This window comes from Gymnogyps californianus, chromosome 4, assembly GCF_018139145.2.
Source record: "Gymnogyps californianus isolate 813 chromosome 4, ASM1813914v2, whole genome shotgun sequence".
NCBI lineage: Eukaryota > Metazoa > Chordata > Aves > Accipitriformes > Cathartidae > Gymnogyps > Gymnogyps californianus.
In genome coordinates this window covers 82552364-82579990 of record NC_059474.1, presented here as the reverse complement: position 1 = coordinate 82579990, position 27627 = coordinate 82552364, and the positions used below count along the sequence as shown (strand labels likewise).

At 42.2% G+C, this 27627-nt stretch overlaps 1 protein-coding gene across 2 annotated transcripts; it reads left to right on the top strand.

Moving 5' to 3' along the window:
- The first annotated feature begins 872 nt into the window (after window positions 1–872).
- On the top strand, window positions 873–20493 carry MRPL1 (mitochondrial ribosomal protein L1). 2 transcript variants are annotated; one of them, XR_007766427.1, is made up of 10 exons: window positions 873–912; window positions 1143–1254; window positions 2404–2647; window positions 3716–3799; window positions 5376–5447; window positions 5666–5777; window positions 7205–7305; window positions 18024–18105; window positions 18223–18338; window positions 20064–20128. XR_007766427.1 is itself a non-coding variant. In XM_050896366.1 (9 exons), exons 1-9 carry the CDS (start codon window positions 879–881, stop codon window positions 20225–20227), a joined length of 1005 nt encoding a protein of 334 aa, XP_050752323.1. In that variant the 5' UTR covers window positions 873–878; the 3' UTR covers window positions 20228–20493. The 2 variants fall into 2 exon arrangements, 1 of the variants encoding a protein (XP_050752323.1); XM_050896366.1 differs by lacking the exon at window positions 18223–18338 and having other exon boundaries at window positions 20064–20493.
- Window positions 20494–27627: the final 7134 nt, after the last annotated feature.

Below are 27627 nucleotides of genomic sequence, written 5' to 3'. Positions count from 1 at the left end.
TGCTAGCCAGGTATTTCGCAAGTTATTTCCGAACAAACCAACAGGCAAGATGAGCCTGAGCTCAGAGCTTGGAGGAGGAAGGACTTGATTCAATTTAGGGAGTATTCTTGGACGCAGGTGCGGCAGGGAGGGGAATGGAACTGCGGGAGTCGGGATGTTTCTAGTCAAAAGCACGCCAGTGGGGAATAAACGGGCCTCCTTTAACAAGCAAGAGACGGGATTATAGTTTAGGGCATGTATCTGAGCAGCTTAGGACCCGGTTAAACGAAGTCCTTATAGATGGATGCTGCTCCGCGAGCAGGTTTGCAGACCAGGCGGATCTTTTCCCAACCCGTCCGCGAGGGAACAAGAGCGACGGCAGCCAGAAGAATCTCCTCCTTGAATTACGTGGGACTCGCAGCGAAAAACGCTAGGAGTGAAACGGCCAACGCTAACCCACGCAGATGTTTCTCTGAGGCGGAAACCTGCCGGTGTCTGAGGGAAGCGGCTCTGCCTGGCCCGCAGGAGACGCCGCCATGTTGGGTCTCTCTGACGCAGGCCCTGCCCACTGAACGCCTTCTTGGAGGCGGGCGGGGGGGCCGTCAGTTTTGTTCGCAGGGCTGCGGGGACAACCCCGGTTTTGTACCGAGGGCGCCTTTCGGGCCGGTTAAGAACCGAGCCGGAGGCTTTTAATCAGGCCCCGGTAATGCCACCCTCACCGGGCACCGGACGCAAGCCGGGAAAGGGGACCGGCGGACCCGGGGAACGGCGGGCCCCGGTAGCGGCGGGTGGGGGGACGGAGGTAGGAGGGCACCGTGCGACTCTTCCGGCCACCGCCGGAACATTTCTTCGGCGCCGCGGGGGACGCTTTCGGTGCTGCACCGCGGCGGCTCGGCAAGATGGCGGCGCCCGCTGGCCGCTGCTTGTGGAGAGGTGAAGGGGCTACGCCGTCTCTCTCGCTGCTGGGAAAGCGCGGGCGTTGGCTACCGGCTCTTCTCTATCTCCAGCCGACGGCTTTTCCCTTGGTCGCGGGGCAGAGGGCGACCCTGAGGGGCGGTGGGGCTGCCTGGGCGGGGTGGCGGGGCGCCTGGCGGGCGGCCCCCGGGGAGGTGAGGGAGGCCGGGGCGCTTGCCTGAGGCGATGTTTGCTTTTTCCCCTCGCAGTAGTGGCCCAGCGTCGCGGGTGGATCTTCCCCGGGCTCGATCAGCGCCTCGCCGCCGCCCCCGCCTTGGTGAGCGCCGCGCTGCCCGCCCGGCCCTACGCTGCGGCAGCGAAGTGAGTGCGTCTCCTTCCATCCGAAGCAGTTCTCTGGGGCCGTCGGGTGTCCTGGTGGTGGTAGGGGGGGAGTGTGGGGTGGTTTCAGTGTCAGCAGCGTTGCTCTAACAGCCGAGCTGGCCTTGGTGGCATCCTGCAAGCTGCTAGCTCCTAGAGAAACCGCCTGGAGAGAGAAGATCTAAGCTGGGCTTGCAGTGAGTTTTTTCTGTTAGTCTGGTGATAGTGAATGTGACAGTTATGGGGAAAGATTTACTTGATATTTTTGATGTGTGCTTTTGGAGGGTATGGCTGGATTACAGTTTAAGGAGCACTGTCAGCGTGAAAGCTGGTGAGCTTAAGGAATCGGTTTCAAACAGTTTCTCTTCTTGCTTCAGGTTGGTTTTTATTGTTTAATTTGTTGTCTCTCTAATATTACGGCACAAGCGGGAGAAGTAAAAATGACCTCTGTGTACAGAACAGTGAAGCGTGCTGTACACCAAGTGTTCTGAAGTGTTGCAGACTCCTCCACCATAGTAAATAGAGGAACGGAATATCTAGCTATTACTTTAATTTTTTTTTTCTTCATTTGAGAGCCTTTGAAAATAGATAGGAGAATAAGAATTGGGGCTAGTGTTTGTTAACTGCATGCAAATGATACGGGAAAGGGAGGAGAAGACTTTTTCAAAAGGTGGGACTGCCATGATCCCCCCTAAGAAGAAGAAAAACCCTGCAGGTGTGGCTCCTTCTGATTACCAGGAAGGTGTGATGGGATTTGCTCAATTTAGAAGCAGCTCGGGCACAGCGCCCGCTGTGAAGGCCAGGCCATGTGAAGGCAAGACCTGTAAAAGTTGGTGTGTTATCTTAAACTGGTTTTGCTTTGATACAGTAGGAGGCCATTAACTTGGTTCTGTGCTGCACAAATGTGGCTATGTTGTTTGAGGAGCTTAAATGCCTTCAGAGCTTTTGATTTCTGAACATTTGATTCTGTCTTGGCCATCTGAGACAAGTAACTGGGATGAATTTAGGGATGCTGTTCCTCTTCGTGTAGAACCTTCCTTGTTAACTAATTGTTAGTTAATAAGTGACACATGACAGTATCTGCTTTTTTCTCTTGGAACATGTGCCAAACTCTTCAGTTGATGATCTAATAATATTTTTTGTTTGTCTTAGAACTGCAAAAAAAGGTTCAAAAAAGACCAAGCAGGAAGAAACAAAAAAGAAACAAGTCACTAAGAGGTGGCCCCTGATGAGCAAGCCTGTGGATGATGTATACTTGACGTGGTATTATGAGCGGCCATCGTACGATGTGGAAGAGGCTGTGGGTATGCTAAAGAAATTTCAGGAACTGGACTTCACTCACCCCAAACAGTATGTCTATATTAACGTGTTCCTAGATATGGCACTACAGAAGAAGGTAGGTTGGAAGTGTGTAAAAATTTTGATACTTTCTTTTTAATGTGGGAAGGCTGTGTTTTAAGTGCAGAGCTTTCTCAGCTGCCTCTTGCAGCTTCTCTGATTGTCAGAATAATGTGTGCTTTTGCAGGCAGCTTTGTGCCTTTATACATGTATAATTACTAAACATCCCTCATACTTCTGAGGTGAAGAAGCACCACTGAGGATTTTGAAACAAGTGACTAAATGTGACTAAAATTTATGTTTGGACAGAACTGATCAGGTGAAGCTTTACATCTATTTGGGCTTTCCACTTCAAGATGTGTTACTAAAATCATGTGTGTATTTTGTTCTGGGATGATTGTTACAGGGAGAAGTGTAAAGACAAGCTCCTTCCCGCCCCTGTCCTTCACCTTGTCTTTTTTTTTTTAATAATGTTCCTTGAAGTATGCTATTGCTTGTTTGCCTATCACCTTTTTGAGTTAAAGGTGTCTAGCGCAGTTTAGTGTTTCCCTAAAACTCCTTCGGCTTTCCCCATAGATAGAAAACAGTTAGGCCACTTTAGAGTTGGTTTCTTTGCATGTGTAATTAAACATCCCTTTGGTATACTGGGGTCCCTTAGAGCTAGAAAATAAGTTCATGCTTAAAGAAATGGAGAGCTCTTGCTCCTGCTTTCGGCGGCTAAGTGGTATTCTTAAGGCTTGGTGAGAGACGTGTTCCTTGCTAATGGTTTGCATTGGCATCAGAAACATCATTTAGATAAGCTGCAACTACAGCATCTCAGTGTTTGTTACTGACTGCACCTGAGCCTGGTAGCAACCCTACACTGGAGTTGCTAAACCCAGCCCCTTTCTTTTGGGCAAACTGCAGCATAATTAATTCATGTCTCTTAAGTTTAGATTTGAGTATATACTGGACATAAAAAAGCAGTCAAAACTTCGGCATCATGCTTGTTTTTTATCACCTCTGTGCAAGGAGATCGAGGGTAAGTTTGCTATTTAGGGGACCAGCTCCATGCGATTGTGTAACTTGCCCTTAAGTCACTGATTTCTTTTTTTTGTTTTAATATTTTTCTTTCTTTACTTATTAGAAAAAAGTGGAACCATTTGCAAGCACTGTTCTTCTTCCGTATCGCTTTACAGATGAAACGAATAAGGTCTTGGTTTTCACAGAGGTGGGTAAGCGTAAATTACTTGCTTTATATGTTTTATGTATCTAGCATGCTCTTACAACACAACTAGTTCCCATGCAAGTGCTACACCTTTTACTGAGAAGAGTCCACAAATGCTTTACAGAACTCTGAAGTCTGTCTAGGATTCATCTTCAGCAGCATCTTAATGTATTAACAAGCATCTTACAGGACTTCCTTCATCTTGCTAGGCTTACATATATGTGGACTATTCTAGTAATGCACTTAGGGAGTAAACATCTGCGTAGATGTGACTAAGGAAGAGATGATTAAAGATGATTTATAGAGTAAAACCTTTGTCACCTTTTTGTAATACAGGCAGATGGTTTAGTGTAGCAGCCATGTCCAACCCTGGTGTCTTAAGCCTTAGTAGGCAGCGCAGATTAGAAGCGGGTGTTATTCACAGTAGCTTGCACTGTAACAGGATACCTTTGGCGGAGGAGGGGAAATTAAATTCTCCTCAAAAACCCTAAACAACTTAACAGCCCTATGCCCCAAACCCTTTTTCTGCTCTCCGAGGAGTTCACTAATGTGTGTAGAGGAGTTGTAGCATCTGTATGAGACTAGTTTCTGCCTCTGCTGCTGTCCTCTGCCAGTTAATCATTCTAACAGAAAAACCTACATATCTGAGATTATCCTAGAGAACTGTCACAGGTTTAGTTGACTACCCTTTGGGCTTAATTTTTGTAAAATTCTCTACTTGAGCTACAAGGTGAGAATCCTCCTACAGAACGGAGGGCTGACAAAAGACCCAAGCATGCCAGGTTCTTTGGTGCTGTATCTCACAGCCTTCTCTCTTTGCTCAAATTCATGTGGGATAAGAGATCCCATGCCTTGTGAAGGTGTATATGTGGAAAAGGTTGAGCGACTGAAGCACTTGCTAGTGCTTTTGGATGGAAGTGTGGAGCTATTCGGTTTATTCTTGTGAGGAAAAGTTGATTCTGGCTTTGAGTCGTGGACATCTGCTTGTATGAAAAGCTTGAGCCAAAGTTTTTAGAGAACTGATGCCTTTTACCTTTGCATATTTCAGACGATTAAAAGCTAAACCTTGCAGAGGACAGATGAGGTTAACTTCTAAATGCTCTTTGAAGCCCAAGTTTAATAGCGCTTTCAGAAGTTGAATAGTCTCATTTTTTACAGTGGTTTTCAGTAGCGTATTCTGTGCTTTTCTTTAAGCTTAGAGTAAGATGTTGGCTCCATCCAGTGGATGGTTCGTTGTAGCTTCCAGGGGATGGAGATGGAGAGAAAGGGCTTTTTTGATATTGCTCCTCGGTAAATGGGATGGACTTTTCTCCTTCTTCTCCAGTAGAAGTCGACTAAAGACTTGACTATTGCTTCTTATTGGGACCTGGAGTGAAGTGGAGTTGCTACTCCTATATTAAATCACCAGCATTAGATATTTTTGGTCTTTGATTGTCTTAAACCGTTCTTTCCTTCTTAGCCTGTAAATAGCCTGTCTGTTTTATACCCACTTGTCCAAGATAAATCACCTGTCCAATGCTGTTGATACAGACTAATTGGCAGTACAGATGTTACTAAATTTTTTTTTTTCTCTCAACAGAATGAGGAAGAAGCTGAAATAGCTCGAGAGAATGGAGCTGCTGTTGTGGGAGGAGTTGAATTAATCAAATGGGTATTTATTTTTTTAAGGGTTATATAAATATCGTAACTTAAACAGTGACTGAGGGGGGACGAGCGAGAAACCTCATGTCCAGTAAGCCCTAGCTTGAAGTTAGCAGCCAATACGAAGAGTGAGAGATGGGTTTCTGTGCTCAGATGTGCTTGTAGTTCAGCTTGTGTACTGAGGTAACTTACTGTATTCCTAAATATATCTAATTGTTTTTACTGCAGATTTTGGAAGATGAAATCCAAGTGGACTTCTACGTAGCTGTTCCTGCAATAATGCCTAAGCTAATACCATTAAGGAGCAAACTAAGACGAAAATACCCAAGCACAAAAAAAAGTAAGAAGCAATTCTTTCTTACAAATCTCAAGTACTGAACAAGATTTAACTCTAGAGGTGATGCTGAAACTTTTTTGATGAGGATGTATAATTGCATTATTAGACTGTATGTGACTGAACCACTTGTTTTGTCTTAGATAAGAGTAGTCTGTAGGAATCGAGAACTGTGCTTTTCTCCTACAACAGGCAGATGTGGGATTAGAATCAAGATAAGTTTTTCTGCTAGTTGCCCCTATGCTTGTTAGTGCTGAAGAACCGTAATAGTATTGTGAAGCTACCCAGGAAAACAGAAACAACTTGAAAAAACCACATTCACTGAGGTAGTTGTGTTGTCAAACTGTTGTGCATTGTTTGGAACCCTGCTTTATGCCTGCTGTGGCTCCTTCTGCCTGTTCATTACTACTCAACAATGGAGTTATTTGTGCTTTTCCTTAGTACAGCCTGCTCCCTTCTCTGTGTGGTCTCTCCTTTTTCATAATGCTCAAGACATTTCCTCTTCAGGTCAGGTTTTCACAGCAACAAACATGGGTTTCTCAATACTTTCGTCCTGACGTACTTTTATTTTAGCTATGTGTCAGGAGTCTATTTCAAATATGGAAAAAAAAAAGAGTCTGTTTTTAAACATAGAGCCTGTGCCAGCTGTGTGAAGCACTGAGTCTTAAACCATATCTCTTACTTCTGTGCCTAGCTGTCTTAAAACAGCTGCAGGCAGTGTATTTAGGCTCCTAAACATTTGAGACAAACCTACTAACCTGTCCAAAACATTGCAACAGAGAATACTCCAGATACTTTTTGGAACAAATGAAAGCTATATTATGCCATTATGAATGTACTTGGTTTGTAGCTTATCCAGGGCTGATTTCTCTTGGAGCCATCAAAAGATGTGTGGGAGGAGTAATGCTTGTATTTGAAGCAATTGAGTGATGGTGTAAATCTGTCAAATGAACCCTTGCAGCTGAGATAAGAAACAGCTGTCTTGACTTGGGGGAATGGCTGATTGGGCCAATGTGTTCCAAGTAGTGTGTAACCTTGCTGTTATGTAGTTGTAGACTTCGTTTTCAAGGAAGACTTGAGGCTTGTTCTAAACCTAACTCAGTAACTTTTGGTCTTTCAAGCTGCTTTAATTGCATTAGGTAATAAAGCTTTGTTTTATGTATACATAAACAGGTTCTTTATTAGAAGTGAAGCCTTTGTTATGTTTCCTACTGTATTAGCTATTCGTGTCTGCTGATTAATGAGGAGGGAGGGAAGATAGAAACGATTTACATAGTATGCCTGAGGACACCATTGTCTTGTCTGTGAAACTGCTTTTTTGATTGGAGTTTAACTGCCTTAATTGAAAGATTGATTTCTCTCTTTACTCGTATCACACTTAGCCATGCTAATAAGCACTACTCAGACAACTTTTTTGCCTTTTTCTAAATTAGATTCCTTGGGCCATGATATTCCCAAAATGCTGCAACTCTTCAGAGAAGGTCTTGAGTACATGGTAGAAGATGAGCGTGTAATCAAGACAAGAATAGCAAGAGTAAGTTGTATATAGAGTTCTTAAGTTTTCTCTACTGAGCAGAACTGAAGTTAGTATTAAAAGAGGGGGAAAAACATGTTTTTAATCTGTGTGTTCCCAAGATTTTTAACCATGTTCTTTGACCTGCGAAGTAAATGGAACTCTTACTCTTTGTTGTGTGACATCTTCAGCTGATATAAGCCCTGTATGTTGTTAAAGTGTGGTCACAGAAGATGGCTCCGCTAAAACTGAGAGCAAGGCATACCTGATGCGAAGAAATTAAGGATGCCAAGAATAGGATCCGTATTTGCCACTATATTGGCAAGGAATCCTAATAATGAACAAAATAGGATGAAAAAGGTACTATTCTTGGTAATCTCCTTGTGAGTTGACATCCTAACATAGGCTTCCCTTTCCTCCTGCCTTCCCCAGCACTCTTCTGTGAGTAAAATAAAGCTTATTTGATACTTTTTTTTTAAAGTAAATAAACTATGGGTTGTAAGTCCATGGTCAACATGCACAGGTGGATCAAAAAGTGTTTGCTTTATGTAATAACTAAAGACTCACTTAATTTTGATAACTTTAGTCCTGGACTGGAGCAAAAAGCAAGAACTGTTTGCATTACACCTGAAATATAAAAATAATTTGTGCTTTTGCTGTCTCATAAGAAATTGGGTTATATAAGAGTATTTTTTCTGTCTTTTTTAGGCCCTTAATATGTGTTCCTTAATGTTTTTTTTTGTTTGTTTATTTTTCCTGCTCCAAACTGTGCGTTTTTGTTTTCATTCTATTTTGTCTATGTGTAAACCTGCCTGATTCCTAGTTTTCCTTTAACTGATACTGGTACAGAAAGGAAGTGTACAAGATATCTAACCCCTGAAGCTTTGTCTGGTGGTGTTAGAGATAAGCAAGTTCATTTAATTCTGGCTAGCTGCTCCGAGTTGTGCATGTGAATTTCAAGGGCTTGCTCGTCTATACGGTGCTCAGAACTGAGGTTCTTGGGACTATTTTGCTGCAGTGCGTTATATATTGCGCTTTGATACAGGTGGGAAGTATCTTTAGCTGTTTGTAAGTTTAATGGACTGTGTGAAACGCCTCGAATCCATAGATCAGTCTTGGTTTCAAGTATTTTGACTATGTTTAATTTTTGCTTTGGACTGCTTAAACGTTAATATTTTTTTTACTGTAGATCAGCCTAAAAAATACCTGCAAATTAAACTTATTGTAAAGTTTCTTCTTGTATAGTGAAGAAGAAAAATCAGGTTTTTAGTAAAGGTGAATGAAGAACTTGGATGTCTTGACGGTATTCAGTGCAATTGCAGTTGTGTCTGCTTAGTATAGTGTCCTGCAGCTGTGGCTAGAGTTCCTGAAGTTAAACCGTGTCATCTTACTGATGTAAGACGTTGGTGTTAGAGATTACCTTAGGTTCTGTGTCTAGGCAGCTCAGCCCTGCCGTTTCATGGCACTCCAGAAGATTTGGTGCAGCCAGAGATGTCGCTCTGTACAAGTAAACAATAGGTTCTCGTGAATGAACTCTTAGTCTTGTATCAGAAACAGTATGATGAGGTTTTACGTACAGACAGAGTTCGTATGTGCTAAGTCCATGTCAGCTACGTGGCAGAGGTGACTCCAACACTGCGCACAGTGTGACGTGCTCTGTCACACTGTTGTGTATTGAGCTGTGTGTGGAGGGATGGCTCGGTGGTTATGGCTTGTGTAAAACGTCTCCGCCCTCTCTAGCTACTATACTTTACCTGACCTAGTTTTCCTGCTGTTTGCGCAGCGGCGCTGGAAGGAAATAGAGTGCAGGCAAGGCTCTGGGAGGCTGAGAGCGCCTTGAGTGGTTATGCGTATCTGCTCACCACTAAATCAAGAGCTTTTTAAATTTAAATCTTGTCAGCGAGAAAATAATAATTTATGAATTACACAGAAGCATGAAGATCTGTTGCTGTATTCCAAACAGTAGCGTAGATGTTTCTGGGAGTCTGCCAAGCTGGAGTTTCTCAAAGATGTTTTCCTCTTAGTGCTGCTGTCTCATGTTGCCTGTTAGTTCAGTTACGGCTAGCGGCTTGATGTAATGCTGCACTCCCACGTAAGTCAGCAGCCTCAGTGGTGTTTTCTTAGTAGTAATTGAGATGGCTTTGAAAAGCCCAGAATTTGGCAGCAGTTAAGTTTAATTAGTAGATCTGCAGTTGTGAAACTGAGAACGTAAAATCTTCTTTTAAGACATGGAGCTTAAAGCAGAAGGGAGATGAATGACACTCGGGATATCTCCTTCAGAATCAAGCTATCTGCAGAGGGCAGCTTGAAGTCATTTTTTTGAGGGTTTTCACGTAAGTCTTGAGTCCAGACAGGGTGCTGTTGATGATTACAAAACTTTCTTTTTCCCAAATTGGAGTTGTCCTTAGAAAAATCGGAGTCCAAATGTGACACCAGGAAGGAATTTCTAGTGTATCTTCCTGAGAGCTGCCTGCAAAATGGTTCTATGGAAAAGAATAAGATGGTTTCAGGAGGTGAGACTTTAAGGTTTGTTCAGAAGGATGTATTTTCTGGGAAGGGACATGTTTACAGGAGCACTGTTTTATTCACAGGGTTACAAGTATGGAGAGATGTGTACTGAACCAGAGATCTCTCAAACTTGGTACACAGAATGTACAGGTGGAATGTACTCTCATGGAAATGAGATTTAAGGCAGGAGACAGAAATGCCAATTTGCACTAGAGGTAGCATCTACCTCCCTTGGCGGTTCATGTGATTGAAGGCCTGAAGTGTCGGTGTCCTTTGAAAAAGAAAAAAAAAAAGAAAAGACTAATGGATCCTTAGCTTTGAACTCCTTAAAGGAGGGGGGGGGGGGGGGAAATCCCACAGTTAAGGAAGAAGTGTTAACTCTTGCCACTTCGAATGCTTCAGAGTTGAAATATGTTGTGAAATTGCCCATGCGAACCTCATGAAGTTCAACAAGGCCAAGTGCAAGGGCCTGCACGTGGCTTGGGGCAATCCCAAGCACAGATACAGGCTGGGCGATGAGTGGATTGAGAGCAGCTCTGCGGAGAAGGCCTTGGGGGTATTAGTGGATGAAAAACTTAATATGACCCAGCAATGTGCGCTTGCAGCCCAGAAAGCCAATCGCATTCTGGTCTGCATCAAAAGAAGTGTGGCTAGTAGGTCGACGGACGTGGTTCTCCCCCTCTACTCTGCTCTCGTGAGACCCCCACCTGGAGCACTGCATTCAGCTCTGTGGCCCCTAGCCTAAAGAAAAACATGGAGCTGCTCGAGCGGGTCCGAGGAGGGCCACAAACACGATCAGAGGGCTGGAGCACCTCTCCTCTGAGGACAGGCTGAGAGAGTTGAGGTTGTTTAGCCTGGAGAAGAGCAGGTGCCGGGGAGACCTTAGAGCAGCCTTCTAGTGCTTAAAGGGGGCCTACAGGAAAGATGGGGAGGGACTCTTTATCAGGGAATATAGTGATAGGACAAGGGGTAATGGTTTTAAACTGAAAGAGGTAGATTTAGATTAGGTATTAGGAAGAAATTCTTTACTGTGAGAGTGGTGAGGCACTGGAACAGATTGCCCGGAGAGGTGGTGGATGCCCCCTCCCTGGAAGTGTTCAAGGGCAGGCTGGATGGGGCTTTGAGCAACCTGATCTAGTGGAAGGTGTTCCTGCCCATGGCAGGGGGGTTGGAACTAGATGATCTTTAAGGTCCCTTCCAACTCAAACCATTCTATGATTCTATGTTAATTGGGGAATGAAGGGAATAATGCAAAGAGCGTGGGTTGTAACAGTTGTCTTGTGTTACCTGTTTGAGCTGTTCTCGATTTGAGATATCCCATGGAAAGGCTTGCCTGTCTGCGATGCTGTTTCTAAACAATTCCAACTATTGACAAGTCCAGGATGAGAGAGATATTCAGCCTTAAATTATGTACCTCAGTTGAAGGTGTTGCGTAGGTCCTGATGGTAAGTACCGGACTGTACCTGAATAATGTCTTCCTAGTAGTCTCATACTGGCAAAAGGCTTGAGTTTGGAACAAAACGGGACCAAGGATGTGGAAAAAGTTGTAGCAAGTTAACCTAGGAATAGGAAATAGCCCCTTACAACAGCCGCAGTAAGGGTATTTCTATGCCTACATTCTCTTTTCTTTCCTGCAAACTGCATGGGGCTGCTACCTCAGAACTGCATCTACCTTGAGTGCCAGGATGAGAAAATGCTATCTCCACAGTCCATGTTATTATAGGCTCCTACACAGAACTCTGTTTTCCCCTTACGAACCTTTCTGAGGAGGTCAGAATAACTGAGCAGAAACCTATGAAAGCAAGGCAACAACACAAAATACGTCAGTGCTCTTCTCTTACTCATACTGTCAGTCCTCCAGATGTCTTTGCAAGTGGTGCAGAAGTGTTGTTCTGCCACGTTTGTCATTTGTTCCTGAATGCAGAGATGCGACTTTCTGCCCTCACTGTTTAATGAAAGATGCTTGATGTCCCAGAATAATGGCCAAGTGGAGTTGTTGCATTATGCTGCTGCAAAGCAAAATAAAACTTGTTAGGAATAGGTCTAAACCTGATTTTTAAAATAGGTGTAGTTAACATTTTGTATAGAAGCATTTGAAGACAAGTTCTTGGAGTTCAGTAGAGTCAAGTGTGTTGTGTTGAAATTAAGACAAAATGTGTTTATATTATGATGATGCAGAGGTTCCATATTGTTATGGGATGCCGGTCAAATTACTGTTGGTAATTGCTTGGCAGTTTATTGTGCTCCGGAAATTTCTCACCATTGCGAAAAGGTAAAATAGGTGAAAAAGGTAAATCTCTTAATAGACAGCATGAGGGGACAAAAGGTACGTGCTTGGAAAACAGCTATGAACTCATGTCCATTTTCATGAACTCTTTTCTTTTTTTGCTTTTGACTGAAATATTTTTTTTTTTTGTGGATAGTTGGAATTCTAGATCTTGCTGTTGAGGGAGCCAAGCCTGAAATTTTGGGTCTCTGTGGGTTTTCTGTTCTTCTTAGTTTGTGTCTCAACAGCTGTAGTAGGGGACTTGGAGTAGATTTCTGCCTGCCCTGCCCGCCCCCTCCTCGATATCGCAACTGTAAGCCCGGTTAAGCTGCTCTGAGAACTGATTTAGCTTTCTGGTTGAATGGTCTTGTGGTTTAACCCCAGCTGGCAACTAAGCATCACACAGCTGCTCACTCACTCCCTGCCCCAGTGGGATGGGGGAGAGAGTCAGAAGAGGAAAAGTGAGAAAACCCATGGGTTGAGATACAGACAGTTTAATAAGTAAAGCAAAAGCCACGCACACAAGCAAAGCAAAACAAGGAATTCATTCACTGCTTCCCGTCGGCAGGCAGGTGCTCAGCCATCTCCAGGAAAGCAAGGCTTCATCATGCGTAATGGTTACTTGGGAAAACAAATGCCATCACTCCAAAAGTCCCCCCCTTCCTCCTTCTTCCCCCGGCTTTAGATGCTGAGCATGACGTCCTATGGTATGGGATATCCCTTTGGGCAGCTGGGGTCAGCTGTCCCGGCTGTGTCCCCTCCCAACTTTTTGTGCACCCCCAGCCTCCTCGCTGGTGGGGTGGGGTGAGAAGCAGCAAAGGCCTTGATGTTGTGTAAGCACTGCTCACTGGTAACTAAAACATCCGTGAATTATCAACACTGTTTTCAGCACAAATCCAAAACATAGCCCCATACCAGCTACTATGAAGAAAATTAACTCTGTCCCAGCCAAAACCAGGACAAATGGTCACCAGGCAGCCCAGGACTGTTAAATGCCATGAGATAAAGCCATAAAAATTCCAGTTCTGTTATTGGAATGGTTAGTTTTTAATGACTGCCTTGTCCTGTAGCTCTTCAGCAAAGCTGGTACCTGAGCACCTTCACTCAGAACTAAAACTGTTAATTTCTTGATGACTGCAGCCTTTATTATAGGAGTTTTAAGTGCTCATGACTTGGTGTGGGAAGCCCTTGGTTGAAGAAAAGGTTGGAAGAAACATGGGTGGATCAGTGCTAATATGTATTTCTTCTGGCAACTTCAAAAAGGGGCAGGAGGGAAGAGCAGAAAACTGGTTCAGGGAATAGAGCGTGGACTCATCTGCCTTGCTGTACTAGGCATTATTTTAGGAGTATATGTTATAGCATATATTCTTAATACTGCTTGCTGGAAGAACAGATCATGTGAGTGAGATAGACGCTCAAGCTTTACACCTCTTCTCAATTTCTTGAATGTGGGGTGAAATGACTGTTGGCTGAATTGAAAGTGCCTATTGTGTTAGATGTGCATGCAAAAAAAACCAAAAAAGGCTGTCTTTGCCCTCCTCCAGGCAGAAGTGGGTGGATTAAAACAACACGGTCATGCAGGTGGGTATTACAGGACTCTCACCGGACACAGGAATAAAGGAAGTTGGATTGACTGACTTGGAATTTAATCGGTATTTCATAATTCTTCTATGCAAGCCATGTTTATGAGAAGTGCAGTTGGAGTCATATACTTTTGTCTGCTGTGGAGTTTTCCTGTTGACTTTTCCTGTTGACTTAGGGTTATCATACCTGTTAAAAATAGTTTCTTTTACCTTTAAATATTCTTTCATACTACTTTTAAATTTATTTTATTTGATTAAATAGTGTTAAAATGTTAGAGGCACTAAAATGTTAGTAGCTGAGACGGTCAAGTACAGTTCCTTTGAATAGCAACTATAGAGGATGAGTGCCACTGGTGAATAAAAGGAGGGGTTACTTCACTTTTCCTCTTGCACTTAATTTGAAGCTGCGTGAAGCTTTGAGTTGTGTTGGGTTTTTTTTATAAATGGATAGCCTTGTCTAATTTTGGATAAGATACTATGTCCATTTCATTAGGTGTGACAGTAATATGCCCAGACTGCTATCAGTGCAGTGGTTTGGTTTTTTGGGTTGTTTTGGGGGGTTCTTTTTTTGTGTTTTTTGTTTTGGTTGGGTTTTTTTGGGGTGGGGTTTGTTTTTGCTTGGGTGTGGGGTTGGGTTTTGGTTTGGTTTTTTTTTTGGAGAACCAGTCCTGGCAAATGCTAGTGATGTTTAGAGAAGGTAATAAGCAATGGAAGTGCCATTCTTGGTTAGTTTGCATTAGCATGGCTTTTGATTTTTGTGTACTATGTAGCAGAAGTCACTTTTTGGATTTATATGGTAGAGAAGTCAGTTGTAGATTACAGTGGACATGTACATTTGTATATATGTTAGCGCATGACCTGAACTGAAGAGCTGTCAGCTTTGGGGTTTTTTTTTTTTTAGCCTAGGTAGTGACACCATTGTAAAACAGGCTATGAACTGAAGGAATTTATAGAAATTCCCATTGAGAAACCTTTCTCTATTGCCTTTACTTTGATTCCATTAATTTTCTGTTGCTCAGTCTTTCTTTTTTGATGTATAAGCAGTATGTACTGGATTTTACTTCATTTTATGTAAGTCGTCTTTTATTTTCTGGTTCCCAGACTGTTAAGTATCTTGCATAGTAATCATGCACATCTCAAATCACACCTCTCCCCTGCACCCAGGAACAGGATTTTTTTTTTTTGGTCTGTTGTGGTGTAGAAGATGAGTTAGCCTCGTTGTCTATAACCTTTGCATCTGCAGGACTTGGCTGTCTCGCTCTTTCTGGAGGGAGGTTGTTCATGCTTGTGAACTTGAATGTCTGAAACGCTGGGTTCCTTTCTCTGCATAACCTACTTCACCCCGTGCGGTGCACACGCTCTGTACTGCTTCTACCACGTAGAACAGCTCTGCCGTGTCTGCTTCTGGGTTTTCTTACTGGCTAGTTTCTAGCTTTATTTTCCTGCCCTCTGTTTCTTAAAGCATTGAGTTAAATAGCTGACAACAACCTTGTTTGCAGAGTATTAATTGTTTTGTGTTAGTCACTTCTCATCTTCTACCAAGTGTTTCTGCCCTGCCATGACTGCTGTTCCCTACGTGTGTGTTATATTTGAACTGCCCGGTAGTTAAGTCTGCAGTACAGTTTCAGTGCTCTGAATGATCTCTTGATGCAATTCTCTAAATACAGTTTAGAAAAGCAGTTCTGTGATTAAACCTAGTTTTTTAATAGCAGGGCATCTTTTTGTTCTTCGTTTGCATATTTAGCCAGCAAATAGCTGAGCGGCTCTTCTGTGTATTCAGTTGCAGTCTTCTAAAGATCCCCTAGAAGATTAGAAGCGTTGAGACTTCATGAATCAAGTTGTAAACATGATCTGTGTTGGTGAAATTTGTGCAATGCTGAATATTAATAGGCAATTTCCCACTAGGCAGCAGAGTTAGTGGGAGGCCCTTTTAAAGACAAATATAACATCTATTTCTTATTTAAAAAAAAAAAAAGGAACAAATAACCTCCTGAACCTTTTTACAGCACCTTGTGCTGCTCTAGAGAGATGCGTTCTAAACCTTAAACAGTAAGATAGGTAATAATTCATTTCTGTGTTCTGATTGTAGTATGTGCTGTCATTTTCTAAGGTACTTTGTGGTTAGGTTGTGTTTACACGAAGTGGACTAGAAATTGATTTATAGTTGCTCCCTCTGCAGGCATGGTTATTCTTCAGGAAGGCTCAGGACTTACAGATATTTAGCTCTCACTGCAATCGATCTGAACAGAGTAGCTTGCACGGCCTTGAAGATCTGGTACTTTTGTCAGTTTGGCAAAGGTTTGAATTAAACTAAGTATCTAAGTGCTGATACACAGTGACTGTGTATACACAAGGATTTACTGTGGAATACTTACTTGGAAGCTGGAATATTTATTTGGATGTGGAAGCTATTTTGAAATACTTGGAACCCTCTGAGCATTACCCATCTTCATTACGGAGCTGTCGGCATCTCAAGTAAATTACGGTACGTGATCTCTTGGGAGGTGTCATGTTGTCTGACTAAATGCAAGTCACTCTGTCCTATTTTCCTGTCTTAACAAATACAGAACATTAAGTAATGTCTTCATATTTTGAGATGGGTCTTGTCTCATAATGTGTTGTACTTCTAAAACTTTATAAGAAGTTTTAACTTGTTTAGAGCAACTTGCAAATTCTGCCTCTTATGAATTCTTCTAGATTTTGTTACAGATGATGAATGCCAAGTAGCTCACTGAAAGTGTACAACTGAAGGTTTGCTTAAGACCTGAACTTAGTGTAAGGTTTGGAAGCAAATGCTATTGGAACCTTCATTTGAAGTACAGTTTCTCATTAGTTATTACCAATGAACCCTTTTGTTTAAATGCTTCTGAGTATTCCTTTATTTTGAATTCGGTACAGCATGGTGAATCTGTCAGCGAAGTAAAATGCTCAGCATTAACAAACAGAATTTTACGTCTGTTAATTTATGAATGATTAAGCACGTTGCAATCAGCATAACAATGATAAAGACAAATGTGTTCTGGCCTGTGTAACAGAGGAACTGCATTTGGGTTGTCTGCCAGAAGAGCATAAAGAGAGATTAATGGACCAGATCTGGGAGGAGAGTCGTCAAGTACAACAGTATTTCTATTGCAAAGTAATGCATACATTTACAAATAAGTGAGATATTAATAAAATCTGCTCACACTACTTTGGGAGGTGGCGGAGAGGAAGAAGAGACCCCAGTGATGCCTGTACGTTCCCCTGAAACAGAGTTAAGTCTGTGAGAATAAATGCTTTTTTTTTTTTTTCTTAATTCCATAGCTGAAACCTCTAGAAAAAGCAGTTGATTTTTCATCTGGACAAAGATGTGTGGATGATATGGGTGAGACCAGAGAGCAAATTAAATAAAGCATAGCAGGGCATTATAGCAGCCGAACATTAAGTCTGAGAAATGCATGTTAAGATCTCCAGGAGCTGAGAGATAGGTCAGTCCTGGCTTTGACCTGAGGGTGTTCAGGTTGGCGTGTCTCTTGATCATGAGTTGCACTTTCTTGAAGAGAGTCCAGATGAGATGGATGGCAGTCATGGTTTAAGGTGATTGGTATATGAGGGAAGATGGAGGTATTAATTTTTTGGCGACCAGCGTTGGTTCACTTCCAAGTATCTGTGATTGGTCCAGTGAGGATCACATATGTGTCTGGAGTGAGGTGTGCTGAAGTGCTCCGTTAGGTGAGGACGTTGGGCAGAACGAGGAGTCATCAGTCTGCAGTTCTTGTTGGAAGGTCAAAAACACCGTGAACGGCAACTGGGGTCTGTAAAAAAAGGTAGATAGAGAACTGGTATATGGTTAGAGCTCAGTGCTTCTATGTGCTTTATGTAAAAGGTAGAAATGCCATGCGATACGTTAAAATAGGAAGGAAAGGGGGACGAAGCTTTAATTTTTTTAAATGATTCTTTTGGTTCTGTTGAATTTCTTAATGCCTTCAATTTTAGATGCTTGTGTTCCTTGAGTTGATCTGTTTTGTGGTCTCTGACAGCTACTTCTTGAAGCCTCTTTCCTCAAATACTTTCTTTTAATATGATTTTTGCAAAAACACTTGTACATATAGTTTTTTAAGACTTCTTACCTGTCTAAGGCTACATGTTGTTACGGATCCATGGAAATTTAATGTAATGAGTAGAAATATGGAGAATAATGATGAGTGTATAACCGTGTATAAAATACTTTTTCCTCTGAGTCATTTGGATAAGGCTATTAATGGGATTTGTAACTCCTTAACAGGGAACACAGAGAAACAAGATCTGTCCAAATGTAGAATAAAAATGTACCCAGTGCTTTCAGATTTATTAATCTAGGCTTTAAGTATCACCATGGCTAACTTTGCATTATCCTTTTTCAGCTGGATATGCCTACTGAGCAGATAGTTGCCAATCTAAAAACAGTTATCCATGATATCTGCACATTCAAGCCATCGACTTACGGTAAGTAGCTGTTCTTCTAATGTGGTAGTTTAAGTTGCAGCAAACAAAATTAAGAAATGAGTGTTCTTTAGTGGGTTGCCATTAAATGACCTTGCTGCTTTGTCTGCCTTGGGACAGGAGGAGGGAGCTGTTAGGCAACTCGGTAAATCAAGACCTGAGAACTTGAAGGCCTGTAAGGGCATGAATAGCATCTGCTGTTATTGATGTGAATTCTAATTGCACCATGGCACTACGTAAGTGTGTGAGGAAATGAGTGAGATGTAAAAAACTAAGTTTGCAGGCTTGATGCTTAAATGGATTAAAGCCATACAAGGAAATCCTTATGAGACATGGAGATCTTCAGCATCTCTGTGCATTGGTTTTACCCCACTGATGTGACTGTGTTGTGGCTCAATGTAAAGAATCTGAACCCAGAACCCATCTGCAGTTGCCGTAGTTAAAACCTACGCTTTAGTGAACATCTAGTCTGGTCAGCCACCCTGTTTGAAGGTATACCACCTTTTTTTTTTTTTTTTATTACCAAGATATTTTTTTAAATTTCTGCTGGTCCAAGGAAAAAGCTATTAATCTTTTTTTTAATTCCTTAGCAAAAGGATCAGGTTACAGAGGAGTAAAGGTGTGAATGCTGCATGTTGTTCCTGTGGGCTCTGCTCGCTGTTCTGAGCAAAGAATGTGAACAACTAATACGCCATCTGCTCTTTGTCATAATGAAGTAGACTTTAAACAAATGTCATCTGCTTAGCTGGAGTGGTAATGGTGATTTATGAACATAATTTTATGGAAGAATAGCCTTGTTTAAGCTAAGAAAACAACATTTTATATTAATATTGTCTTAATGTCTGCAAAAAGAATCATCTTGCATCTCTTCCAGTGATGCTGTTCATAGTAACTACTGTACACAGAACAGATCGCAAAAAGCCAAGTATACATGCCTTTAGAAGCATTTCAGCCCAAATAAAAGTATAAGGGGTTGGTTGACTTGAAATATAAGTAAATAGAGGCAGAAAGTGGTGGTATTTTTGTCCTCCATGAGTTTATATGTGAACTACACCAACCTAGTTAAGTAAGGGTAAGCTCTTCTGATCTTCGTAGCATTTCTACTGATTTTGCGGTATCAAGCTTGATTCTTGTGGTGGGTCACTTACTGGCTTGTTGAAAAATATTTGCCACTTATAGGAAGCAAACTTGATAATTAACACATCTTTACAACAATGGAGTCTATATATGCTTGCTAACTATCAATCACTTAGACCAACTAGTTAGAGATACCTGTTTTTAGTTCCGTTCAGACTTTCCATATGTAGTAGCATGTCTTCATGTAGCTATGTAGTTATCACTAAAACGGCATTCCTCAGCGAGTCACTTGATCTAATGCAAGACTAAAAATACCACGAGGCAAATGTTCTCAGGGTATAATGTAGATCTATTTAATCTTCCATAAAGAAATCTGACTGGTTTTGTAGTTGTTCTGGTCAAAAGGTTCCTTCAGCACTTCATGGTAGAATCCTGAATTAGGAATGGTGCCTTTTGTGCTCTAGTCATGTATGAATATTTGGGTGACGGATGAACTTCCCACCCATATCTTGCCAATCAGGACCGCTTCCCAGAGTGAGTTCCCCTGTATTTCATTTTTTGGAGGAGAGTGCGTGGGTCTGAAGCTTTACTAGTATGTTCTAAGGCCCAGGGGCACCAGTGATGTCAACTGCTGGTGAGGTACTGAAGGAATAAGGTAGCCATCAAGTTCGTACCTCTTATGGCACCAGCGTGTGAATTGCTTTTAGAACCCAGTCTGCCAGGGTGGATGTTAAACTCTCTGTACTGAAGGGCTGTGTCTACATGTATAGTTCTGATTCTGGTCACGTGCTTGACACAGTATGGATTAGTACAAAGATAATTCAGCCTGGCGACATGAAAAAAGCGGTAGAGTGACCAAATTGGTCGTGTTCTTTGTTTTCTAGGTCCTCTTGTGCAGAAGCTGGTTATTAGATCTTCAACCAGTGAAGGTTTGCTATTGAACCTTGATGGACTTCTACCTCAGGTGGAGCAAGTAGAAGAAGAAGAAGAAAAAAATGCAGAAGATGATGATGAAGAAAAACCTGTCCAAGAATCTGTTAGTACCTGATGTCTTTCCTTGTAGATCCGATGATCAAGTTTGGAAAGCAAATGGTGTAATTCAAATCATACTTTATGAAAAGAAAAAATAAATCTAACTTGTGAATTTCACTTGTAAATTCTGTGTAACAAGAAACATTGTCACAAACAGGAGTCTGTTGTCAAAACTGAAGACACTTTAAATTCCTTTTGTTGGTAGCTGAGAGCTCCTTAGTTTGTGTGGGTTTTTTCTTTACACGTAATAGTTCTTACTTTAATAAAAGTATTTCTGTAACTTCTGAAGCATTGCCATCCAATTTCCACAGTTGCAGCCGAAAGGCCAGCACATGTTATATCCATAACGCTGGGCTTTTTACTCTGTTAAAATTGCAGAACGTTCAGTGCTTTTGTTGTCTTGACTCGGTTCCTCCCAGGAGCAACTAATGCAGTTACTTGTGGAAACCTGCTGTCTAACTCGCCAATGAAGGAAATCAGTTTTTATTTACCATTCCATTCTTCTACAGAGTCAGACATGGTGTTCCTTTTGAGTTGGTGGGAATAACATCTGTATGATGCTTGTGATACCTCATTTTGTTTTCATTTAATCTGCATACGTAGATACTGGAGGGGTATACAGAGGATTACTGCTCTGCTACTTTGAGCCTCTGAATGCAGGTTAGTCTTTGTGACAAATTGTAATAGGTGAGGTTTTTGTAAGGAAAAAATGGATATATTCTGTGGGAGGAGTGATCGTGCACCTTACCTGTCAATGCTATTTCATCTTTGCGTAACTGATACGATGCCCCTCAGTTATCCAGTCAGTTAGTGGTTTGTTTGCACTATCCTGGGAAGTATTATGCTCAAAATGTTTTGGGATGAAACCTGAGCGAAGCTACGAAGTTGAAGTGTCACTTTCTTGTCTATTTTCTGCTATAGAGATTCTTCTTGATGGGTTCGTGAATAACCACGTGGGATAAGTGAATGGGTTTGGGGGAGTGGGGGCGGCTTCACAACAAGCAGCAGCAGATCTCTCTTCCATACAAGTGACTCTCAGAGGAAGACTCCCATGCCACACTTCCTGATGAGATGATTTTTTTTTTTTGCCTAAAAATGCTGACTGCCTTATGTGGAGTTCATGTGTTTCTGGAGATGAAGAGCTACCTAACGGGAGCAGTGAGTAGCTAGGTGTTGTAGGGCTGTGGTCCTGTGCTAGATTAGTCACCTTGGAGGTGCACTAGGCTCTGTAGACCTGGCTAGAAGACACTTGATTTTTCTACTGGCTGGCTGGAGGCTCCCCATCCCCTCTGCCAGTGTATGGTGGGGAGAAAAAAAAAAAGGCTGCGGGGTCCCCTTTGGTTATCAACCTGCTTAACTTTGTTCCTCTTGCTCTTAGCAGCTATGCATAGCACTTCGATTTGGCGGAAAAATCTTGAAAATAAAGACTAGTTGAAATGGAGGTGTCTTTTAGCAATAGCACAGTTCGACGTAAGTGGTAGATTCCCAATAAATCAGTTGAACTCTTGTTGGGGTTTGAGCTCTTAAACACATCAGAAGGCTCAACTTGGCAACGGTTCCATTTTTTGCGCAGTTAGCTGCTTTGTTCTTTGGGGCTGGTTGGCGTGGGTTGAACAGATGAAAACCAAACCACCAACCCTTTTTCGCAACAGCCAGTCTTGAGTGTGCTTGTAACGTAATCTTACCACATTCTGCCTGATTTAATGCAGTCTGTAGCAATTGCTGTGACTTCTTATTTTGCTTACCTTGTTTTCCTCCAGCATAGTTCTTAAATAGAAACTGGAGACCAGCATAAATATCCATGCATCTTTTAACTGGCTGTTTAAAAATAGGTGTTTTCTGCTTTGCTGCAGAATTTCTTTCCCAGTTTTTTCTGCCTTGTTTCCAGCAGGTGGCATTCCTGTTCCCTTCTGGAGAGCTGTTAGGAAAAGAGTGTCTCAGTGAGTTGTTTTTTTTTTTGGACTTTGTTGCTAAACATATGTCAGTAGAACTGCACCCTAAAATGTAAGATGGTTCCAAAAAGGATTGGCTATTTACAAAAGGGATGAGCTTATCCAAATCTGGAAGGGTGGCTTGTGTTTGCAGCTTTAATCCTTCCTATTATTGGAAGCAGGGCTCATTTTTCAAAGAGGTTACCCGTATCTGTCTGCATAGAAATTCTTGTACCTCCCATCTGAAGCATTTGGCTGCTGTCAGTCAGGGTGCTTGACAGATTACTGTTAGGCCACACTGCTATGTTTTTGATTACATGAGGTGCTCTGCTCACAGCTTGATCAGAAAATTGTCTTAGTGTGAAGCCTTCCTACCCTGACTTCAGTACACTTACTGGGTAGTAGGGGAAAAAGCAATGGCAGTGCACTTGAGTAGCCATCTAAACACATTTTTTTTACTATGGGCTGTGCTCATATGCTTAGTAGAAGAAAATTAAATCTGTTGCTCTTCAAAGTGAAGAGTCGATGTGACGGGCAAAAATACTGTCACGTGTTCAGTGATGTTAACTGCCCTAAACATCCCATTTGGTCCAAATCTTCTTACATCAGGAATTGGTGATGAGGAGGCTGGTAATGGTAGTCATTTGTAAGTATCTTTAGAATGGATAATGTCTTTTTTCTCCCCCCCCCCCCCCCCCTCCTCTGTTCTGCAGAAGTTTAAGTTGTAGAGTAAAGCTTTTTTTAGCTCCCTAATACTGATGTCTGTTAATTTCTGGTCTGGAGCACCAGGCAAGTTTCAGAAGATAGGTGAGGGTAGGTAATTAAGAGGAAACAGGGGTTTTTTTTTTTTTCAAGTGTTTCAAATCTGTGGGGTTTTACCCCTCCACCCTATGCCTTCAGTAATTGTACTGAGTACTAATGGTTGTGTACTGGCAAGCCTAGTCTGTGCCAACATAGAATGGGGTAGCAGCTTAATCAGTCTGCAGCAAAAGGCTTGATTACTTATGACAAGTTTTACCTAGATGTCTTGCTAATGAAAAATTATTTGTGTTGCATAAGCTCCTCGTCGGCAACATGTCTAGCTTCATTTGCTCAAGTACAGCGTCCTCTGCAAGTACATCACTTACGCTGTAACCTTTTTGTACTTGGAGTTTGTGCTGAGGATGCACACTTGCATGAACGGAGAAGATCAAGCCATGGGGGTGTGCTTTGTTTTGAGGACCTGGCTCTTAACTTAGGTGCATCTCAAATGGATTATGAGTGGTTGGTTAACACTGAATTTTAGCAAAAGGTAGGATATTGTTGTACGGGAACGTTGTTTCATCCTGCAAATAATGTTTTGTGCCTGTGTGTAAGCAAAGAGTGTTTTTATTACTAATGAATTACATATACAAGGAATATTATGAGATATTGTAACAGTTAGGTGCTGTTTGCGACCCGAGAGGAACAATGTGAGGGTAAGTTACCTGTTGGTGTAGAAGAGCAAGGCCTGTGTATCATTTGCATAGGTTTCTTGGTCTCTTCTCTGTTTTTTTTTTTTTCTTGGCTTATTTCAAAGACTTTATGATCCATTATGGGAAAAGGTAGACCTGCCCTTTTGAAGATGGGTGGCCTTTAAAAAGAAAGTGATGCTTAAGTATAAATATACAAGTGAACTTAAATCATAAGCTCGCAGACTGGTGAGTGTACTTTCAAAGAATAAAAATGCAGAATAATAAACATTCCTGCAGAAATCTATACTTTGAAAATTTGAACGCTATGGGAAGACTAAATCTGAACCTCTAGAAGTCAGGTGAGCAAAAAAAGTAGCTCATGAACTTAGCAAACTTTCAGCTGCGTTTGTTCAGGTGTAATCCTGCAGTTCTGAATTCTGTTACTAGGATAGTAATTGATAAAGTAATAATGCCCCTGGTCTGTGTAATGCTGAAACAGCATTATACAAGCTGTTGAGTATATTGTGATTTTTATCCTGAAATGCTTGATTGACAGGGAGGAAGACAACATGAGATTATTCCCCTTTAATAAGCTTAGTCCTAAAACATGCAGAGTGGGAACTGTTGTACCTGTGGTTCTTGTGCCGATACGCCTTAGAAACCAGTTTAATTGTTACAGTAAGCATAACTAAAATAGCATTGCTGGCTTCTAGAAATTAATACTGGTGTACTCATTGCAAAGCGTGGGGTTGTAATGCTTTAGTGGTTTCTGATTAGTTAGAGCAGTATATAAATAGGTTATCTGTCCCGAACGTTAAGTTCTTATAAGTCCTGTATCATAAGAGGCACCCTTTTTACCAGAGTTTATGTTAATGAGTGCTTAATACTCCTTCGGTAGGTAAATAGAGAACAGATCTTCTATCAAAAGCAAAATGGTGGTAATCCAGGATCTGGTTACCCAAATATGTGGTGAAGTGGGAAAGGATGTGTTCCAAGGCATTAACCAGCCCACGCTAGCTGCTCTTGTGGCATGTTACCTGCAGCAAGTGGAAACTTCCTTCAAGTAAGTTACTCCATAGTGAAAGGTACTCTAGGCAAACTCTTGGCACGTGCTTGGGCATGAGAGGACGTACTCGTGGTTCCCGCAGAGCGGCTGCCAAGTTACTAAATGTTATCTCCTGTTAACAAACCATACCTTGCTGTGCGTGCTTGGCCCTTGGCAAGAAGGGGGAGATGTCGGGGAGGGTGGCTGGAAGGACGAGAATATCATATGATATCATCTTCCCATATACCCCAGAAGTGAAGAAGGCCGATCGGTGTGCCCTAGTTCTCTCCCCAAGGGCTTTGTGGGTTTTTTTCAGTGCATTTACCCTTCATTCTCTCCTGTCTAATTTTTAGCAGCACGATCCAAGCTATCTTGAATTTGGTTGGCAGCTTCGTTTCAATGAAAAATATTTCTCGGGGAAGTATCGGGTTATGGTGTTTGAGGTCGCAGCCTCTTTGCCTCTGAAAGTGTGTTCTTACTGATGGTAAGAAAGCAGGAGTTGATGTATGGGGCTTGGAGTCCCCACTGTTTATGAGGATTGAAAAAGTTCACTGATGTTCCTTGTGGAAAAAGGGGAGTGCTGCAATACATTGAGTAATGCAGGTGATGTATGATTGCTTTGTAAATTGTCTGATGTGAAACTGCTGTTAGTTTAAGGAGAAGCAGGCAATGAACTGGGATTCACAGTTAGTGCATACAGAAACATTTGCCCAAACAAGGAAGAAATTGCCATAGAGGCCTTCATGCAGTTGTGGGGAATGAAGGGTTTCGGCTGACGCTCAGCCTAAACCTGGACTTGTACGGGAATTAGCTGCGCTCCAAAAAACTTTGAGTCTGTGTAGGTCAAACTGAGTTCACGGGGCTTTTGCTGTAAATTATGGCACGGAGGTAAAGTTAGAAGAGCAGGACAGGGATGTTATAAATGCCACGTTCAAAACTGATGCAAGAAAGGCTGGCCTCTCCATACCCACTGGGGTTTTCCAGAGTGCTAGCGGTTAGAATTAGCACTAGTCCCACAGTTGTTGCTGTTCTGCTGTACTGCAGCTGAGCATAGTCTTGGAAATGTCAAGTAAAATCAGCCTTGTACACCTCCTGAATTTAACTTGTCAGGTACAGACACCGATTTTAATTTTCCCGGGACAGAGCTGCCAAGTTCTGCTGCGTGTCTGCCTCTGCTCTGAAAGTTAGGCTAGTCGAAGATGTCGGGCTGAGCGCTTCGTTTGAAGCACACAAAACTGCTTGCAAAGATCTGGGCTAAGCACAAAGCCCATCCAGATGATGTCACTGATGAGGTCTGTTTAAAAACCTAATTGTGCCTACAAGGGGTAAGATGTTTCTAAATGCTGAGACAAGCATTATGAATGATTACATTCATATTCTGCAGTACCATTGGTATTGTCAGCCTCCAAACCTTGGGTGAAGCTAATACTGTAGCCTAAATTCTGTCTGTGTGGTAAAACTTGCATTGACTTAAATAGGACGGAGGGAAAAAAAGAAAGGTGTTAAGACCGACTAAAAATACTGCTAGGGATTAAGGTTGTTATTTTACAAGTAGTCATTTCTGTCAGTACCTCAGCTTGCAGGTGACTAGAGGCTTCTTCCCACAACTGCATGAAGAGGGAGTTGTCAGAGTGAATTCCTGATGGTTGTGCCTTGCAGGGCTAGTGTTCAGTGCAAGTAGTTTTAATCGGGAGGGGAGTGCTATGTTCTTCAGGTGGAAAAGTGGTTTGGGAGGAGAGCAATGTCCTTACTTCCTATCACTGTTCTTAGAAAACAAGCTTTTTATGTCATGAGGATAAGCTGCATGGGAATCAGTCCATCAGGGATTTGTATTAGCATCCTACTGCGAGGAGGAGGCTTCACAGGAGACTTGATTTGGGTACACTCATTGGCTTTTAAGGTCTAGTACTGTCTCTCATCAGCGGCCTTCAATATAAGCTGGTTGGTTTCAGGGTTACCTTTACCCCTAGTGCGTAGTGTTCTACCATTTAGCAAAGGCAAGTGCTCATTTGTGAAGGTTTTGAGAACAAAGATCAGGCTTTCTGCTGAAACTGCCTGTGAAAAATGTGAAAGTAATTGGAAGACTATGGTATTTCTTAGAGTCAAATCCTGTTAAGTTAAACATGAAGTTCTTTAGCTCCAAGAGTACTCGGGGAAAACAAGGGGAAAACCCCAGCCTTCCCAAATTGCCAGGTACTGGGAAATGCTGGGTTAAGATAAACGATTACTGCACGTAGTGACTATGCAATGCCATGTTGTCTTGGTCACTGGCAGAGCTAGACCGGTGTACCTCATGGGCTGTGGCACTTGGACGCTTTGGTGTGCTCCTCAGTGGGGTAGCAGGTCTTTTCGTGAGCCTGTACGTTCTAGTGGGCATCTTTATATTAGAAACCTATGCTGATGGTACTTATTTGCAACCAGAGTTGTAAAGGTCTTTGTATTGTTAAAGTGGACAAAACACTTGGGGGACTGTTCTCTCAGCCTAGAGAAGGCTTAAAAAAAAAAAACCCAAACCCTGAAGTGTAAGTGTTTTCAGTAAAAAGGATAGTGATTAAAAATGTTTTGTTCTTTCCCGAAAGCTTCATCTTGCCAGCAGGAGGAGTCCTGTGATTACCTTGCTAGCAGCACGGACTGGGAGTCACTAGGAGGAAAAGTGACTGGTGCGGAAATAAGAGAGAAACAAGGCAAAACTCTTTACTTTAAGATGCCCCTTGTAAGAAGTCAGGTAAAATTTAATTTCCCAGGATTAGTAAAATCGTTATGAGAACACAAATTTGGAAGTGACCTGTACACAGGCTAGCTACTGCTCAAAGCTTTTAGGAAAGATGGCATGCTAACAAGGTAGACAGTGACCTTATGCTAGAGGTGCCCTGTGACAAATAAAGCTTTATTTCAGGGACTTTGAACCATTGTAAGCATGGTTCCTGTAACAGGGCTTGCCCAAGCACACCTGCTTTCAGCTCCCAAGGGTTGTGGGGAGATGGGCGTTGGATTTTGGGGACTGGGA

Excerpts from the sequence above, each read along its gene's own strand:
- MRPL1 (XM_050896366.1), top strand. The coding sequence starts at position 879 with ATGGCGGCGCCCGCTGGCCGCTGCTTGTGGAGAG. Across the intron at positions 5,778-7,204 it reads ATACCCAAGCACAAAAAAAA|ATTCCTTGGGCCATGATATT; the intron begins GTAAGAAGCAAT and ends TTTCTAAATTAG. Across the intron at positions 18,106-20,063 it reads ATTCAAGCCATCGACTTACG|GTCCTCTTGTGCAGAAGCTG; the intron begins GTAAGTAGCTGT and ends TTTGTTTTCTAG.